This window comes from Lygodium microphyllum, chromosome 12, assembly GCF_053477565.2.
Source record: "Lygodium microphyllum isolate KBCC chromosome 12, Lygodium_microphyllum_v1.1.10, whole genome shotgun sequence".
Lineage (NCBI taxonomy): Eukaryota > Viridiplantae > Streptophyta > Polypodiopsida > Schizaeales > Lygodiaceae > Lygodium > Lygodium microphyllum.
Window position 1 is genome coordinate 115,409,280 of NC_141146.1, and position 17,594 is coordinate 115,426,873.

The 17,594-nt window shown below is 41.8% G+C and overlaps 1 protein-coding gene across 4 annotated transcripts in view; it reads left to right on the plus strand.

Moving 5' to 3' along the window:
- Window positions 1–16,803, plus strand: part of HGL1 (heteroglycan glucosidase 1) — a 101,398-nt gene extending 84,595 nt beyond the window's left edge. For all 4 annotated transcript variants that reach the window (XM_087689910.1, XM_087689907.1, XM_087689909.1 and 1 more), the window contains 10 exons: window positions 1–70; window positions 177–264; window positions 521–641; window positions 881–1,074; window positions 1,164–1,263; window positions 1,351–1,509; window positions 14,733–14,835; window positions 15,002–15,175; window positions 15,367–15,512; window positions 16,296–16,803. In XM_087689910.1, coding sequence (XP_087546036.1) covers window positions 1–70; window positions 177–264; window positions 521–641; window positions 881–1,074; window positions 1,164–1,263; window positions 1,351–1,509; window positions 14,733–14,835; window positions 15,002–15,175; window positions 15,367–15,512; window positions 16,296–16,489 — 1,349 coding nt within the window. In that variant the 3' untranslated portion in view covers window positions 16,490–16,803. The remainder of the gene's footprint in view (window positions 71–176; window positions 265–520; window positions 642–880; window positions 1,075–1,163; window positions 1,264–1,350; window positions 1,510–14,732; window positions 14,836–15,001; window positions 15,176–15,366; window positions 15,513–16,295) is intronic.
- Window positions 16,804–17,594: the final 791 nt, after the last annotated feature.

Genomic DNA, 17,594 nt, shown 5'->3' on the forward strand with positions numbered 1-17,594 from the left:
ATTCAAGGGATCCAAAATTGCGGAAAGTTGAAGACAGTTTTCTTTTGGGTCCAGTACTTGTGTGTGCAAGGTAAATTTGGATATTGATAATATGGCAATACATATTTCAAATTTTGAATTCAAATGGCAAGAGCCAACATTTCTAATACTTCTTTGGCACATGGTTTGCATGACAGTACTGATAAAAGAAGGGGTTCAAGTGCTAAAGCAGCAGTGCTTCCTTCTGGTATCTGGCAGGAGTTCAACTTTGATGATGACCACGATGTAATAATATATTGCAATTTGTGCAAAAATACAAGTGATCCTAGACTTAATGTTTCGGTCATACCCCACCATGTTATAAATCCTGACCATCATGTGCGCTAAATTTATTCATGTTTGTCATGGTTTTTTCCCAACACATATGCCAAACATTATGGTGATTGTGATGCTCTAGTCTATAGAATTCATGCAAATCCTTGAGTAAACTTAGAATTTTCTGTGGTGCTCAAATTCCCGCTAACTTTTCATTCTCTGGCAGGAGTTACCATTATTATATCTGCAAGGTGGATCCATAATTCCAACTGGACCCATTGTTCAGCATACTGGAGATTTTAATATGTCAAATGAGTTGACTATCCTCATGGCCTTAGATAAAAATGGTGCTTTTTTTGTGCATCCTGAAGTAGCTACTAAGTTCATGCATAAACTATATAACTATGTTAATTAGGTGTCTTGCAAAACAACCAAAGTTTTAGAGTCCCTGATTTGGTATTATTGTCTATTAGTTTGTAGCATCAATTTTTTTTCTTTGCTCGGGAAATTTGATGTAAAGAGAGAATTTACAGAGGGATAACTTGAAGGTAGCATGGTTAACAAGTTTTGGGATGGCCTTTTCCAGGAAAGGCGGAGGGGGTGCTGTATGAGGATGATGGGGATGGGTTTGGGTACCAGAAAGAAGAATATCTTTTAACATCTTATTCAGCTTGTTTGGACAATGGAGAGCTGCTTGTTAAAATAAGTTCATGCAAAGGCTTGTTAAAAAGGCCCAAACGTACTCTCAATGTACACCTTCTGGTTGGAGCCACTGCGAAAGTGTGTACCCTGAAACCTGCAAAGCAACTTTTGCTTAACTGGGTTGTTTTAGGTCAGTTGGGCTGATGGTTTCTCAATATCTTTTGAAGCTTGTATGCTCTGGAATTGATGGGGAGGATATCCAACTCAGGCTACCTGCTGATTCTGAAATTGGAAATATTATAGCTGAACATGAGAAAAAGCGAAAGTGTAAGTTCTATTATGAAAGGTGATTAATTATAAAGCTTTGATATTTTCATATAAAATGAACCAAATGAGCCCTTTTATCTCATGCAGTTGCTGAAGGAAGTATTCAGGATGAAATTGAAGCCCAAGATCCATTGAAAGGTTTGGGGGCCCCACGATCAGTGATGGAGCTAAGCAATGGTGATTGGAAGCTAAAAGTAGTGCCTTGGATTGGTGGACGGATTATATCCATGATTCATGCTCCAACAGGCATGTTTCTGCCATCATAATGCAGAATGCATAGAAAGACTTCTCTATGCTGTAAAATACAATAGAAGAGTTCAGTGATATAATGTGATTCAATGCTTGGATTTTATGTTATCGGTGGAGTTTTTCTAAACTGTTGTTTGCTGTAAACTTGTAGCAGGAGTTCATAATGGGCCATTGATTATCTCCTAGCATTCAAAGAGGCTTTAATTCAAGCCCATGTCCATTGGTGATGGCTTGTATGAGTGACTTCTTACACATGATGCTCTCAAATATGGCTTGTTTTGCCAGAATCCCTATCTAGGCTCATTACTGTGAGTTTGTTAGAGCTGGGCATTCCCTAGACAGGTAGCAGGTACAGCAGGTACACCAGGCAGCGATTGGTGCAGGAGTGCCATGTGGCAGCTGCCACGTGTCAGATGAGGGAAGATTGCAGGTCGGACTGCTGGTCAGCCAGTTCTGCTGACCAGTCAGACCTGCCATTTCTGGGTATTTTTGGCTGGCCTATTTATTGGCCTTGTTTTTCCAGTCTTGATCAGTTGTGCTCCCAGTTTTCAGGCTGCAGACTGTGGAGACTGCCCTCGGGGCTGATGGAAATTGAGATCTTCGAGGTGAAGACATATGTAGACATTCTCTTTGCACCCGTGTGTATTTCTGCAACCTTATACAACATTCTTCACTGCAGATTTTCTGTGTTTCATTGTCTCTTTCTCTCTCTCTTCTCTCTCTGTTCATTCTTTGTCTTGGTCATTCGCTTTCGCATTGCTTCACTCACATGGTATCAAAGCATTGAAGGACTAGGGTGGACCTATTTGAAGAGGAGATTTCAGTGTGACACAAGGTTGCATTTTCAGTATTCAAAGGCAAGCAAGAGGGGTATGCATCAGAACAAGGTTGAGGCGAATGTGGGTGTGTGAGAAAGGAGAAGATTTGCTGAAATTGCTGATGGTTTTTGCTGTTAGAGAAGGAAGAAGGCTCCCTTATCACCTGCTTTCCTTCACTTGGAGGTAGTTGAGAATTCGACCCTGATGACTTTTGATGCTACGTTAATAGCCCTATACACTTGGGAGTGGATTGTTGATAGCGGTGCCTCATGTCACATGACTCGTTCAGTAGGTGTCGCTCATTTGCGGCCTTCGCATGGCCAGATTCTCATTGGTAATAATTCGTCTATTCCTATTTAGGGATGGGGAGATATGCATCTTATTCAGATGGGCGAGGTGGTGCCCGTACATTTGAGGTGCTTTATGTGTCAGCCTTGCGCTACCATATACTTTCGGTGCATAAGATTTGTGCCCTCGGTCTTTGGTTGAATCTGATGTGAATTCTTTTCGGATTCTTGATCGTGGATTGAGACAGGTTTTTTCTTCGGGATATGAGGATAATGGAGTCTATAAGTTGCGGTCTTCTTCTGCCTCGACTTCTCTTTTTCTTACCTCACAAACTCAGTCCGAGCTCTGGCATGCTCGGTTTGGCCACCTCAACTATGATTATCTTCGGAAGATGTTTAAACTATAGCTTGTTCGAGGTTTGTTGGATATTGTGATGAGCCAGTAGCCTTGTATATTCAACATCCATAGAAAGCTGACTCGTGATACTGTTCCTAGCAAGGCTTTGAGGTGATCTTGAGCACCCTTGGAGCTTGTTTCTACCGATCTTTGTGGACCGAGGAGGACGGAGTCCCTTAGAGGAAGCTTGTATTTTATGTTAATTGTGGATGATTACAATAGGATGATATGGGCTTATTTCTTGAAGCTGAAGTCGGAGGCTTTCTCCAACTTTAAGGGTTGGTTGCTCTTTGAGGAGAACCCATCGGGCTGGAAGCTGAAGACCTTACGATCGGATAAGAGCAGAGAATTTGTTTCTAATGAGCTTGCTTGTTTTTGTGCAAATTGTGGTATTCACGAGGAGTTTGCCAATTGGAACGGAAGAATCATAGTGTGATTGAGATAGCCCATCCCATGATGGAGCATCGTCAGATAGCTCAGTGTTTATGGATTGAGGCTGTGGCTACTGTAGTTCATATCCATAATCCTCTACTTCTGCTGTTGTTGGTATGGCTCTATATGAGGCGTACTTTGGGGCTAAGCCAGATGTTTCTTATTTTAAGGCTTTTGTGTGTGATGCCTATGTTTACATCCCAAAGACATAGCACGACGAATTTGAAGCAACTTCCAAAAGACAAGTGTTTGTGGGCTATAGCTCGTAGTCTCAAGACTATCAATTGTATGATCTCGTTAAGCGAGATGTCTACACGATCCGTGATGTTAGGTTCGTGGAAGTTTCAGCCTTAGAGGGGGGTGAGCAACACCCTGTTCTTGGAGATCCTAGTGATAGTTGGGCATCAACGGCTATTCCTCTGGAGCTTGTAGGCTGTGTCTCTTGAGGACTCTTCTTTGGACGAGAAGCTCAATTCTCATTCACTAGATTTTCCGATTACTCTCTCACCGTCAGTGGACCTTCCAGAAACTTCAGCCAATGGAGAGCAATGAGGCGAGATTCGGCCTCTTCATTGGGCTCATGACACTCTTTGTGATGCCGGGATTGAGGGGGTCCTTGAGAAGTGGCAACCGCAGGATGGCACGCAGCGTTCTCGGAGGAACCAAGCACACCACATTGAGCTCGTTTACACTAATTATTGTTTGATGACTCGTGTCATGCAGGATCGGGAGCCCACCTCCGTGAAGGAGACTTTATAGCATGACCATTGGCGGAAAGCAAGGAGCAGAAGCTAGAGTCAATTGAGAGAAATGGCATTTGGTAACTTGACTCGTCATAAGAATATTATCAGTGTCAAATGGGTCTTCAAGACCAAGTACTGTAGTGATGGCACATTGGATAAGCACGAGGCCCGCCTTGTTGCTAAAGGTTTTGCACAACGCCTAGGCATTGATTTCCATGATGTTTTTGCCCTTACAGCTCGGATGGCTACTATTCGTGCAGTTCTTGCCTTGGCCAGCCATAGGAGATAGCTAGTCTATCAACTGGATGTGAAGTCTTTCTTCTTAAATGGGGAGTTGAAGGAGATCTATGTTGAGCAGCCTCTAGGCTTCAGTTATTCTGATGGTAAGGTGTACAAGTTGTGGAAGGCTCTCTATGGACTTAAGCAAGCTCCCTATGCTTGGAATGAGAAGATTGGCTCGTTCCCTCAGGAGAAATTGGGGTATTGGTGTTCCAAAGCCGACCCCTAGCTTTATATTCGCGCCTCAAGTGGAGGTCATGTGTTGTTCGTCCTTTATGTGGACGACTTGATTGTGACAAGTGACCATACTTAGATGGTCGAGCAGATGAAGAAAGCTTTGCCAAAAGATATGGGATCTAGAGTATGGCAGATTCTATGGTGGATGAAAGATGAAGATTAAGATCATGATGACATAGACAAAGACTTGACTTGTTACACAAGTGAATTGGGTTCCAAGATTGAGACTTGGACTCATAAACACAATCTTGTGTATAAGACTAACAATAACCAAGACACTAATTGAAATGGGAAAGCATCATGATATTGCATTCATCATCTATGAAAGTGACAACCAAGTACAATGTTATATAGAGATGGGTAGGTGCTAGTCTTTCTCTCTATGCATATGGGATTCCTACAGCCTGCATGTCCTCAACCCATCTGCTCTTACAGAGAGGCAGCATAGATGTGATTGCAAGTCTCAATACCCCTCCTCAATCACAATCAGAAAGTACAAAGTGTGTAGAGGCTTTAGTAAAAGCAGCACCTACAAAGTGTGGACGCACCATAAATATGGTAGACATCCAGAGGCTGTAATAGGGGCCTCATAAAGTATACAAAGGCGGTAGTACAAGGCTACACAAGGAGCTTACAAGCTTATGTCCGAAGCATTAGGGCTAGGCAATACAAGGCTAGAAAAGTCTATCAGAATAGAAGGACTGATAAGACTTGTCCTTCTCCTGGTGGTCTTCTTTTTCTTTTACTTCCTTTGCTCCATGGTCTTCTTCTTCTTCTTTAACTGTAACAAGATAGGCCTTTTGGAACCTTTTTTTGGCGTGGCAGAACTTCTCGATGTGTTCGGTCCTTTTGCAAAAATCACAAAAAAACTGGTCCTTCTTGCCTTTGTACCTGTTGCCAACATATAATACTCGTTCATCTCTAGAGGTGCTTGGTTCTTGCTTAGTTTTTAGCTTCTTTTTCTCCTCTAACAATGATGCTTGGAAATCAACAAGCTTAGGATTTGGCATATTGATTAAGGTTGTTGATACATTATTATATTCAGGAGGCAAACTTTTAAGCAGAACACCAATACAAATGTCTTCTTCCAATTTAATATTGATTTCTATCCTTCCATGTAATTTACATGTGTGGCAAGTGATGTGTTGGACTTCATGTCAAACTTGAAAAATTCAATCAAGAGACCATACTTTGATGACTTAGACTGTGCACCAAACAAGGTGTTAAGTCTCTTCCATGTATCATGTGAAGTATCACAGTTATCCACATGGTGGATATAGCTATAGTCTAGCTCCAGTTTGATAATGGTTTGAGCCTTATCATCATTCTTTTACCAAGTGGCTGCCAAGTCCGCATCACGAGGCTTCTTTTCTTTGCCACTTGTGATGGCCCAGAGACCCTTTTTCATTAGGATAAGCTTGATGTGAGTCTGCTATGTATGAAACCCGACCCCTTTGAACCTCATGGTTGGAGAGTCTTTTTCCATGTTGAAGTTGCAAAGGCAGTAGTAAATCAGATCCAAGAATTTCTCAGTTTTTAGCTCAAAGGTTGTGATCTTGAGTGTGCATAAGTGTTAATAGACACTAGATGAGTAGTATCAAGAGATATTAGTTATAGCAAACTGAGTATTGCTTGCCTTGTTGGACTTGAGGTTTTCAAGAATCTTCAGAAATCTGCTTCAATCTACTCCAAATCTTCCAAATCCCCTCCTTGATTTGGTGTTGGTCTGGTTTGATAGTAGATTCGAGTGACAAGGTGAAAAAAAAAAGCGTATGAAGGGCTATGCTTCAGAAAATTTGCAAGAAAAATCTCCAAAATCTTCCCTCCTCAATGGTTTGAGGATAAATCTTGCTGGAGTCTTCAGTGGGTTAGCAAACCAAAGTGACAATGTCTTAATCCAAGTGGTAGGAGAGAGAAAATGAAGAAGAGGAAAAATCGAGTACTCTTGGCTATGGAGGACTCTGTTAGGGTTTTAGAGAGCAACTTGGTTTTTTACTTAGTGTGCATTGTTCACTCAACCATTTCCAGAAATTTTTATATGAGAATGAAACTTGGTTAATGGGCTTCCAAACCCTATGATCTTGGGCAAGATCACGGCACGTACGGACTGTGCAGGGCATATGAATCAGACTGTGCCGTTTTTCGTCTGCGAGCTGGTTTTCTTACAATGCCCAGCCATATGCAAGCTAATATCAACTACTTAGGTGATGAGGAGGAACGCCCTGACCTGGGGAGATATCCTAGAAGAAATCGACTTAGGATGTGGCTTGTAGGAGATCAAGAAGCTCCAAGTACAACAGGTTTTGTCTGGTTATGGCTGCCGCAAGCTTGACTGAAGATGAAGTTGAAAAATGAAGTCCTGAGCTGGATGTGAGCTAGGCAGAGATGATCAGAAGTGAGAAGAGACCGGAGAGGCAGTGCCATGCGCAGCTGAGCTCTGATACCATGTCAAAAGATGCGGAATCTAGAGCATGGCAGATGGTATGGTGGATGGAAGATGAAGATTAAGATCATGATGACATAAACAAAGACTTGACCTGGTACACAAGTGAATAAGGTTCCAAGATTGAGACTTGTACTCATAAACACAATCTTGTGTATAAGGCTGACAATGACTAAGATACTAACTGAAATGGGAAAGCATCATGATATTGCATTCATCATCTATGAAAGTAACAACCAAGTACAATGTTATATAGAGATGGGTAGGTGTCAATCTTTCTCTCTATGCATATGGGATTCTTGTAGCGTGCATGTCCTCAATCCATATACTCTTACAAAGAGGCAGCATGGATGTGATTGCAAATCTCAACAAGCTTTTCATGAGAAATTTGCAATGATAGATATGAGACTTCCTCATTTCTTTCTAGGTCATGAGATCTATCAAACTTCGAGGGCATCCTTATTTCCCGACAATGGTATGTATAGGAGCTCTTGACTACGTGTGAGATAGAGGAATGCAAGTCTCTTATGACTCCTATGGATCGGAATTGGAAGGCTTTGGCTCATTCCAATTCTCCTTTGGCGGATGCTACCCATTATAGGCGGTTGGTTGGCTACTTGATCTGGCTTCTTAATACTCATGTTGACTTATGCTATGCTATAGGTGTGCTGGCTGGGTTCATGAGTGAATCCAAAATGGTGCATTGGCAGGCTGCTCAAAGGATTTTGTGGTTCCTACATGGGACTTTTGATCTTGGAATCTATTATCTTGTTGGTACAGGTGCTACAGACTTGGTCCTTACAGGATGGAGTGATTCAGATTGGGCTAGTGATGTGGATTATCGGAGGTCCACAACAAGTTATTGCTTTATCTTGGGTGCTGGTGCTATTTCATGGAGTAGCAAGAAGCAACCCACGGTTGCCCTATCTTCGATTGAGGTAGAGTATCAGGTGGCATCTTCTACTGCATGTGTGACAGTGTGGCTTCGCAGGCTTTTGGAGGAGCTTGGTTGCCTACAACGCGGTCCTACTGTTCTCTAGTGCGACAATGAGAGTTGCATTGCCTTGGCCAAGAACCCTGTTTTTCATGCTCGGACAAAGCATATTGAGATCCGGTACCATTTCATTCAAGAGAAGATTTTGGATGAGACTATTTCCATGGTCTATTGCAAGACAGAGGACAATCTTGCAGACTTGTTTACTAAGGTGCTTCCTCAGCCTTTACTTCGATAGCACTCCAGATCTCTTAGCCTTTTGCCGTGTCTAGGATCTAAGAGGGGGTGTTCATAGTTGCACTCATACGTAGTACGAATTGGTTCGTATCGTACCATACCGTACGAATTCGTACCAAAAAACAAGCTTTCTTTTTTTTTTGGGGGGGGGGGGGGGGGGGGGGGGTTTGGGCGTGGTTGTTGTTGTTGGTGGTGGTTTGTGTTGTTGACTGTTGTTGTTGTGGTGGTGGTGGTGATTTTGTAGCCTTGATCGATCAACCAAGAAAGGGGGTGGAAGCTTGATTAGACTCCTCATACATGTTTTGTTATGACTTATCCTAGAGCCAAAGGCCATACATAAGGTATTCAAGCAGTTTCAAACGTTTCTAATTGATGTTTCATCATTTTTCACAATATGTTAGTGTCATCAATAAATAAATTCAGTACCATTTGAGAATCATCAAGTAGCTTAATCCTATTGATTTTACCTTTGTTCACAGCTCATTTTGCACCACCCAACCCAAAGCATTAGTACACATTGCTAATAAAACTAGGCCAGAGGATAGCTTGGCCTAATGTACCTTTTGAGAGTACACGAATTAGTGAATGTACCATTGGTAGCTACTTTAGCCTTAGCAATGCCAAACAAAACCATAACAAAATTCATAAATCTTTTACCAAAACCTTTGGTGGTTTGTTTTGTAACTATTGGTCTCAAAGGTCATTTTGGCCTCTTGTAGACGTTAATAAAGCATCTCATGTCATTTCATCTCTCTCTCTCTCTCTCTCTCTCTCTCTCTCTACAAATTACTAGACTGGATGATTGGCATGGATATGCTTGCACACTCTATGATATTCCTGGCCAAGAGCCTATGCCACTCCCCTTAACCTCAAGACCAGCAAATCGCAGATTTTTCACAGAAAAAAAAGTGAGGAATGCCATATGGAAACTGAAAAATGGAAGAGCCCAAGACCATGAGGGTTTAGTGGCTGAACACTTCACGCATGCCTGTGATATTCTGGCACCAACGCTGGCTCACATCTTTAATAGGGCAGTTTGTGAGGGATTTCCAACCTGTTGGTCAAACCATATTATTGTGCCACTCTTTAAGAGTGGAGACCCCGCGCTACCTAGTAACTACCGAATTATCATGATTGGACACATGGTGGCCAAGATATATGGCTCTATCGTGGAACAAGCATTGAGTGAATGGGCCGAGATGCATGGCCTGAGGTCAAAAGGCCAAGCTGGCTTCAGGAGGGGATATACAACTCTAGACCATATCTTTACGTTGAGGGCAATCATTGAAGAAGGCAAGGCATTCAAGAAAAAGATCTATTGCTGTTTTGTGGACTTTCGCAAGGCCTTTGACACAGTGCCACGTGCTAGACTCATGAGAAGAATGCAAAACATTGATGTGCCCGTAGAGATACAGTGGAGTATCTATGCCCTGTATGAGACAGTGACAGGCAGAGTATGAACACCTGAGGGCATCTCAAATACAGTCAATAGCACCTTTGGGGTGAAACAAGGCTGTCCACTTTCACCGACACTTTTTGGGTTGTATATAGATGAAATTTCAGAATATGTGGATAGGACTGGTGGGGCCGGAGCCAGCCTAGCTGGAGTGCTGATACCATTACTGCTTTATGCCGATGATATTGTACTTATATCTGACTCACCTGAGGGACTAAATAGACACTTGGATGCATTATCAGCTTTTTGCAGAGATAGAGATCTTAAGGTGAACCTTGGGAAAACTAAAGTTATGGTATTTAACACTTCAGCTACTTGGGTGACAAGAGCTGAGCACCAGTTTACTTTTGACGGAGAGCCAGTGGAGATGGTTAGGCAGTATGTTTATTTGGGGGTCACATTGAAATGACCACAATTCTCTTGGAGAGAGACATTAGAGGCTCGTCTGGCAAAAGCATATGCAGCCTTAGGTGCATTGGAGAGGCAATGTGCTCACATACAATTTCATGAGCCGCGCACCAAACTGTGGCTTTTTGACACCTTGGTTACACCCACACTCCTATATGGGGCAGCTATTTGGGGTCCGAGTCTCTTTCACACGAGGAGACAGCCTTTGGGGGACTAGGATGGACCAGAGAAGGAATACTATGACGGATGGGAGCATATGGAAAGACCACTGGTCATGATGATCTCACGCATGATATGAGCGAAGAGCTCAACCCCACATGAGATTATCAGAGCTGAGTTGGGAGCATCACCCATGGTGGCTGAGGCCTTGGTCCAGGCAATGACTTTCATACATAGACTATGGGAGCTTCCCCAAGACAGATACCCACGGCTAGCCCTGGCCTCTTCTAGACAACTAGCAGCAGACGGTGACAAACACTGTTGGTATGCTCAGATGAGTACATGGATGAGTCTACATGGGCTGCAGATTGACAGACTACCCCCCTTCGACTATAGCTTGGATTGGCCTACACTTGACCTAAGCCGATCAGAGCTAAACCATGTGATCAGAGCAGACATACTGAAGTTAGATACGGAGAAGACCTGGATCCGACCCCCTTCCCCCATGGCACGAGGATGGCACACTACCAGAATCACTTCCTTCAGGTATCTGAGAATGGTTTCATCACCCGACCCAATTACATGGACACACAGCTGCCTCATGGACTACGCATAGTTATTGGTCAGATCCGCACCTCATCCCACCACCTGAGGATTGAGATAGGCAGATGGGAGGGTATACAAACAGAAGAACGCATATGCCCACTATGCGACAGAGAGCCAGAGACAGAGGAACACTACATCTGCCGATGCACTGTATATTATGACATACGAGATAGATACCACTGTCTGTTTCGAGAGGGTTTTGGACCCCTGAGACGGATCATGCAATTTGATGATCAGAGATGCTTGGGATTTTTCCTCTTGGAGCTCCAGAGGCGCAGAGCAACAATTCTACGGAGTAGGAGGCCCCCACAGCTCGGCTCACATAAACAGAGAGCAGTCACTGACTTTTTCACTGATACACGACAGAGTATGGCAGATACCACTACTACTGCCACACAGCCTACAGGAGTACATCATCATTGGACCTCATTCTCTGTAGGTGTCCCTTTGGATAGAGCAGTGGCACTTAGCCGGTCTAGGTGCCCACGTCCACCCGGACGAAGGCCTAGACATCCACACCATAGACAAATTAAAGCCATCATTGAGTGCCACAGGAGACAGATGCCGAGACGCCTCAGCCATGCAGAGATACACCTCCCTAGAGAACAGACATATCATTGATGGAGAGTTTTCCTTTCTCTACTCTCACTTTCAGATCACTGACATGTTTCCCCTTTTATAGGACACTACTTCATTTCTTTTTCAGTCTTATAGGCATGTTTTTCATCTTTTTTCTCATTCCAGATGAGAAACACACCATCATTGTATGTACTGCTTTGGTCTCATAGGCACATTGGCCTTTTAGAGACGTTAATATACTCTCTCTCTCTTTCTCTCTCTCTCTCTCTCTCTCTCTCTCTCTCTCTCTCTCTCAACCTTCTTTCTCTTAAGCATACATGCCTCTTATTTGTATGATCATTCATGTATGATGTATCCACTTCTATGTATGTACTTGTAAGTTGTAGCGCATGTTGCATATGTGGAATATGCCATAGAGGTTTTGGCGTGTTACCCTCAAGTATTCATTTTATATACTCCACTAGCATTGCTATTTAGACTTTAAACATCTGTTCTATCATCTATAGTTCAAAATAATGGAGTTAATTTTTTTTCGTACTAATATCGTACCGTACCTTATAAAATCTTAAGGTACCATTTAGTACCGTATTGTACCGTACTTTTCGTACTTGACAACTATGGGGGTGTTAGAGCTGGACATTCCCTGGGCAGGCAGCAGGTACAACAGGTACACCAGGCAGCGATTGGTGCAGGAGTGCCATGTGTTAGGCAAGGGCAGATTGTAGGTTGGCTTTATTGGCCTTGGTTTTTGCAGTCTTGATCAGTTGTGCTCCCAGTTTTCAGGCTGCAGACCGTGGAGACTGCCCTCAAGGCTGATGCAGATTGAGATCTTCGAGGTGGAGACATATGCAGGCTTTCTCTTTGCACCTGTGTATATTTCTGCATCTGTATACAGCATTCTTCACTGCAGATTTTCTGCCTTTCACTGTCTCTTTCTCTCTCTCTCTTCACTCTTTGTCTTGGTCATTTGCTTCCGTATTGCTTCACTTTGATATTATAAAATCTCTATACGTTTACTGCTTGTACTACATTTTTCAATGGATTTCCTTAAGGCAGATCCTTGTAACTCATAGTAGTACCTATCGAGAATCAGTTATTTACTTTGAATCCTTTATATCTCACACACAGCCAGCTTGGGCATGTCATCATGAATACAGACTATATAAGAAAATGCTGCTTGAGTATCAGTGAGATGTTCCAGAACTGAAGCAAGGTTTCATTTCTCATTTGCACGCTGTTGAGTGAGCCCATACAAGCTGTGTTGTAAGAACTTGCTTTATAGATATTCAACTAATACTCATACTTTGGGCCCACTGTTTCACAGTAAGATTGTTTCGTCACATTCCTACAAGCTTTAGACCATTCATGCTCATGTATAAATGGGATAGTGTAGCATGCATGACAAAGGCTAAGTGTAGAGGAGGGCTAGTGCTCAAACTGCCGATCCTAATGATCACATACACAAATATACATGATAGTGTCTCAGCTTGGGCCGGAGATTCATCCTAACATATATCACAGCCAAGTCAGGCGCATCTGATAAAACTAATCAATTTGAACTGACAATAAAAACAATCCTCTAGAAAAATGGATAATAGTTGTCCTAACGTTTGTGATGGTCGTCAGGTATTCTGTCAAGGCTCCCCCTTGCCATGTGGGTACGGAGTTACAATCACTATCAGAATGCTTACTGCTGGCATGAATTATCACAAAGTATTCAGGGCATTTGTCATAATTTTTTAGAGAGGAACATGCAGCTTGAGAATTGAATGGGGGTCTTCAAGAGATCAGCAGTTTTCTCAGAGATGAGACTAGGATCCACCCTAGAGTCTCTCAGAGAGAGAGCTCTTCAATGACTTCAGGATGCTCTACTAACAAACCCTTGGATAGAGCAATACCTGCAGGTCGTGCAATTGGAGTTTAGTTGGGCATTAATTTTACAGAGACGTGATGGCAGATTGCTTATTTATTGTATGCTACAGGGGCCACCTCAAAAGATTGGGCGGCGAAAGGCCACCTCAAAAGAAGCAATCTCTCAAGGGAAGCCTCTAAGAGAGGATGGTATCCCTGTAGCCTTCTTTCAAGTTTTTTATTGCAAAAATAGTATCTGAGCCTGTATATAGCTTGATTCACCTCATCCATCCCATAGGACAGCTGAGATAGCTTGGAATACCTCTCAAACTAACCCCATTCAGTAGTATAGTTCATTTGATTATGTTTTCCTGGTGTTGGAGTGTATAATCTTGGCATGACTAAGGCCTGAGGATCTTGCAGTGCTGCTTATAGGATCTGAGAAAGTCCCTGACAGGTTTATTGAAGTTTCTCACAGTCTTATTGGAGAAGATAGGGGTTCACAGACATTGTGTTACAAGGGTCTTGGCCCTTTACCAGGCTGTTTATAGTCAGGTTTCGATCCAGGGAGTCAGGGAAGTAAGATATATCAGTGAGATAGGGCTCTTCAATTGCTTGTTTTTTTCCTCTTTCTTTTCATGGGTAAGGCTCAAGAGGTTGGGATTAAGAGTATTTAGCCACCCATTTTCTGAGAGAAGATTATGGGGTGGAAATCACCATGGAGAAATTTTTTTCACTAATATAAGTCTTGAGGGAATCCTGAATGTCTACATATCTAAAAGCCTGTTACATGAATTTTTAAAATCTTGCTTTGACCATGCAATCAAAGGTACTCAATATAGGTACCTAATACAGCTAGTGGTAGAACATCTCTAATGATCAAGTGTTAGATAAATTGTCACACAACATCTTTAAATAGGGAAGCCCCTATTACTAGAGTACACTGGGTGGTTGATGCCAGGTGATATGTTATGGCGAGTCTAAAGTGTATTCCACATTATCCACGTCAGCCCTAGATTGGAGGGTGGCTCTGATGAACATCAGTTTAACCTAACAAAGTTTTAGAGAGAGCATATGTGATTGGGGCAAAATGGTAAATCATTTCTCACTTCATTTGATTTTTCTATTTGAGAAAGTGTGATGGTTCTATCATTTAATATACATAGTTCCTGAAGAAAGATAGATAGCTCCTATCCGTTTTGTTACCAACTAAATTAGAAAAGTATCTGTCATTCCTATGATTGATGTCTTCTAATTTGTTGGCTCCTTGTCCTTATGTGTTGTATTTTTTCAGGGATTGAGTGGCTATGGAGCAGAGTTGAGAAGGGAGGCTATGAAGAGTATAGTGCAACAGAATACAGGTCTCCTGGCTGTACTGAGGAGTATGATGTTGTAAAGTAAGCAAGCGACCTCCTTCCTGCTAATATTCATGAGGCTAAAATCAGCTGATAAGAGTGACTTAATAATAAATCTTTGTGACAATGAAATTCATACTCAATTGACAGACATGCATATGTACATTGAATTGTTTGAAGTGTGAGCTGACTTTTACCAAAATTACAGACAGGATATACCTCAGATTGGAGAAAGTGAAGTGCTTTTAATGGATGGGAACATTGGTGGAGGACTGTCTTTACAACGTAGTGTTGTCATTTCCAAGACACAGCCACAGCTTCTGCAAATAGAATCCACTATTATAGCCAAGTCAAATCTGGCAGGTTCAGGAGGCTTTTCAAGGTCATACTCTAACCAGTGCTCTGCCATTTGAAAATGTTATAAGATTTCTGGACAGAAGAGGCATACTGGAAGCCAGATGTGTATTGTCTTTAGAAGTTAATGCATAAGTATATTTCACGATTGAGACTGGTTTTTATTATAAGACTATTTACAGGTTTGAACTATGTTTTCCTGTCTGAAAATGATTCCAGGGTGGCATGTCTGCGCATCCATCCTACCTTCCAGCTTCGGCACCCAACTGAGACTTTCATTAGATTCACATCTGTGGATGGCAATGTACATTCGCTGAGCACTGAGTGCCCAGAAATGTGTCTCCGAGGTGATAAAAGACCAAATGGTATATTGATTTGGCACTATATCTTTTTTTCTTATTGACATTGAAAACTTTTTTACCAATGTGTTTATTTGTCATTTGCTTTGTTCTCTTTCTCATTGGGATGAAAATTATCTTGCAAATTCAGGTTTGTCTCATTTAACAATTTCAGTTTAACTTTCACGAATCAGTTAGACATTCTTAACTGACAGTAAATGCCATCTAGTACTGTGAGTGATGGCATCAAATTTTCTTCTTTCTCTCTGAGATACTGATGCCATCTGTTTTTCGTCAATAAACTCTAAACCTTTGTAGGATTTTGTGGGCGTATTTGTGCTGAAAGCCTTTGTATCAGTTTGTTAGAAAAAATCAATCCATCTACCTTTGCCCTTTACAATATTGCAAATGGAGGATGAATGAAACATGAACCATAAGGACAACACTCTGTCAGAGCCAAACCATTACAAATAGAGCTTCTTGGTCTCCTGTGATGCTTATGTCAAAGATATCTGACAAAAGAAATGATTTTCGAATTAAATCTGTGTGACTAGATATACTATATTCCATGATGAGAGATGTAAGTTGTAGGTTTGGAATGGAACATTGAAACCATGGAGAATAGCATATCTTATGGTCCCTACAACTTTTTCTGTTGGTCTGTTGCCTAAATTCTGGGGACCAATCAAGTCTAGAGAGAGTCTTAAGTAGATCAGGCTGTGCATTATTATGTGAGAAAGTGGTACAAGATTCATGAATTTTGTAGGTTATTCTCCCATGTAATGCTTTCCTTATACATGTTTTTGTCAGGTGAATGGAGGCTTGTGGATGAGTGCGACAACGTATCATTAGTCAATAGGTTTAAATTGGAGGAAGTGGAGCAGTGCTTCATATGCTGGGGCCCAAGTAGTTGTAATCTGGAGCTTTGGTCAACTGAGAGACCTGTTTCAAAAGATACTCCAATAAGCATACACCATGTATATGAGACTATATATCAAGGCTAATAAATAGTTCAAGGCTGATGAAATGCTGGTTTCAAGCTCCTTGCTGATAACCAGTCTGTGGGACGGATCTGAAATAAAAAAAGAGGAAACTCATGTTTAGCCCTTGTACTAGATATTCAGGGAATTTGACACAATTATATTTGGGATGGAAAAAACCTACACCTTATCATTCTCTCTATACAAGTCTGATACATTTGTAACTGTAAAATCAACAGTTACGTGGTGATTTGAACAGTATTCATCCATGTTCAAGTGAAGGGTCTTGTAAATTGTAATGCAATGTTAAAGAGACAAGGGAGACTTTTGTAGAAAAACGTGTCTATGCTTCGATACTGTACATGCAACACAATTAAGCCGCCAAACATTGAGAGTGTAGCTTCTCTAAAGACATGATTCCCAGCCTTAGGTATTTGATAATTAACCAGATTTTGTGCAATCCATGATCCATCTATTATCTGTAAATTTTTTCTGTAAAATAGAACTAGAGAAAAATTCTACGAGGCCACACCAACTTGGAACTTCCCATACTTTTAAGAATCTAATTTATATCATACAAGCTTTTTAAATGGGTCTTTAATTAAAGCTTACGAGGCTCCTGTGCATAAAAAGTTCTTGTTGCCAGGATACAAAAAATGATTACACTAACTATTCAAGAGTTTGCACTTGATTTTAAGCCTATGAAAGTTCATCTGCCTTGCCAGTTAGAGCATGCTTAGGTGACGGTTGGGGGCTCCAGGTGGTTCTTGAAATGCAAAATTTATGCCTAATCAATATCAGCTACTGGTGGTGCAAGTTTTTTCTCTTTTTTGGTTGTTTTTTATTTCCTGTTTTTATTTCACCTGTGGTTGGATGCTTTTAGTTCAAAACATTACTTGAGGGCATGCTATGCTTGTCTTGATGACCATGGAAGGAGTGCAACACAACATCATGTGTCAACTTCCTCACCAGCCTTGTGGGATCACACAGTGACAAGAGAATGAGGAAACGGCCCGTGATCCTTGTCTACTGTCAGCTCCTGACATCCCACAATACTGTCTTCCCTGCAGACCTAAGCGATCTCGCACACAAGAAGGTATGCCTGGCTATTGCAATAAGTTTGATTTTT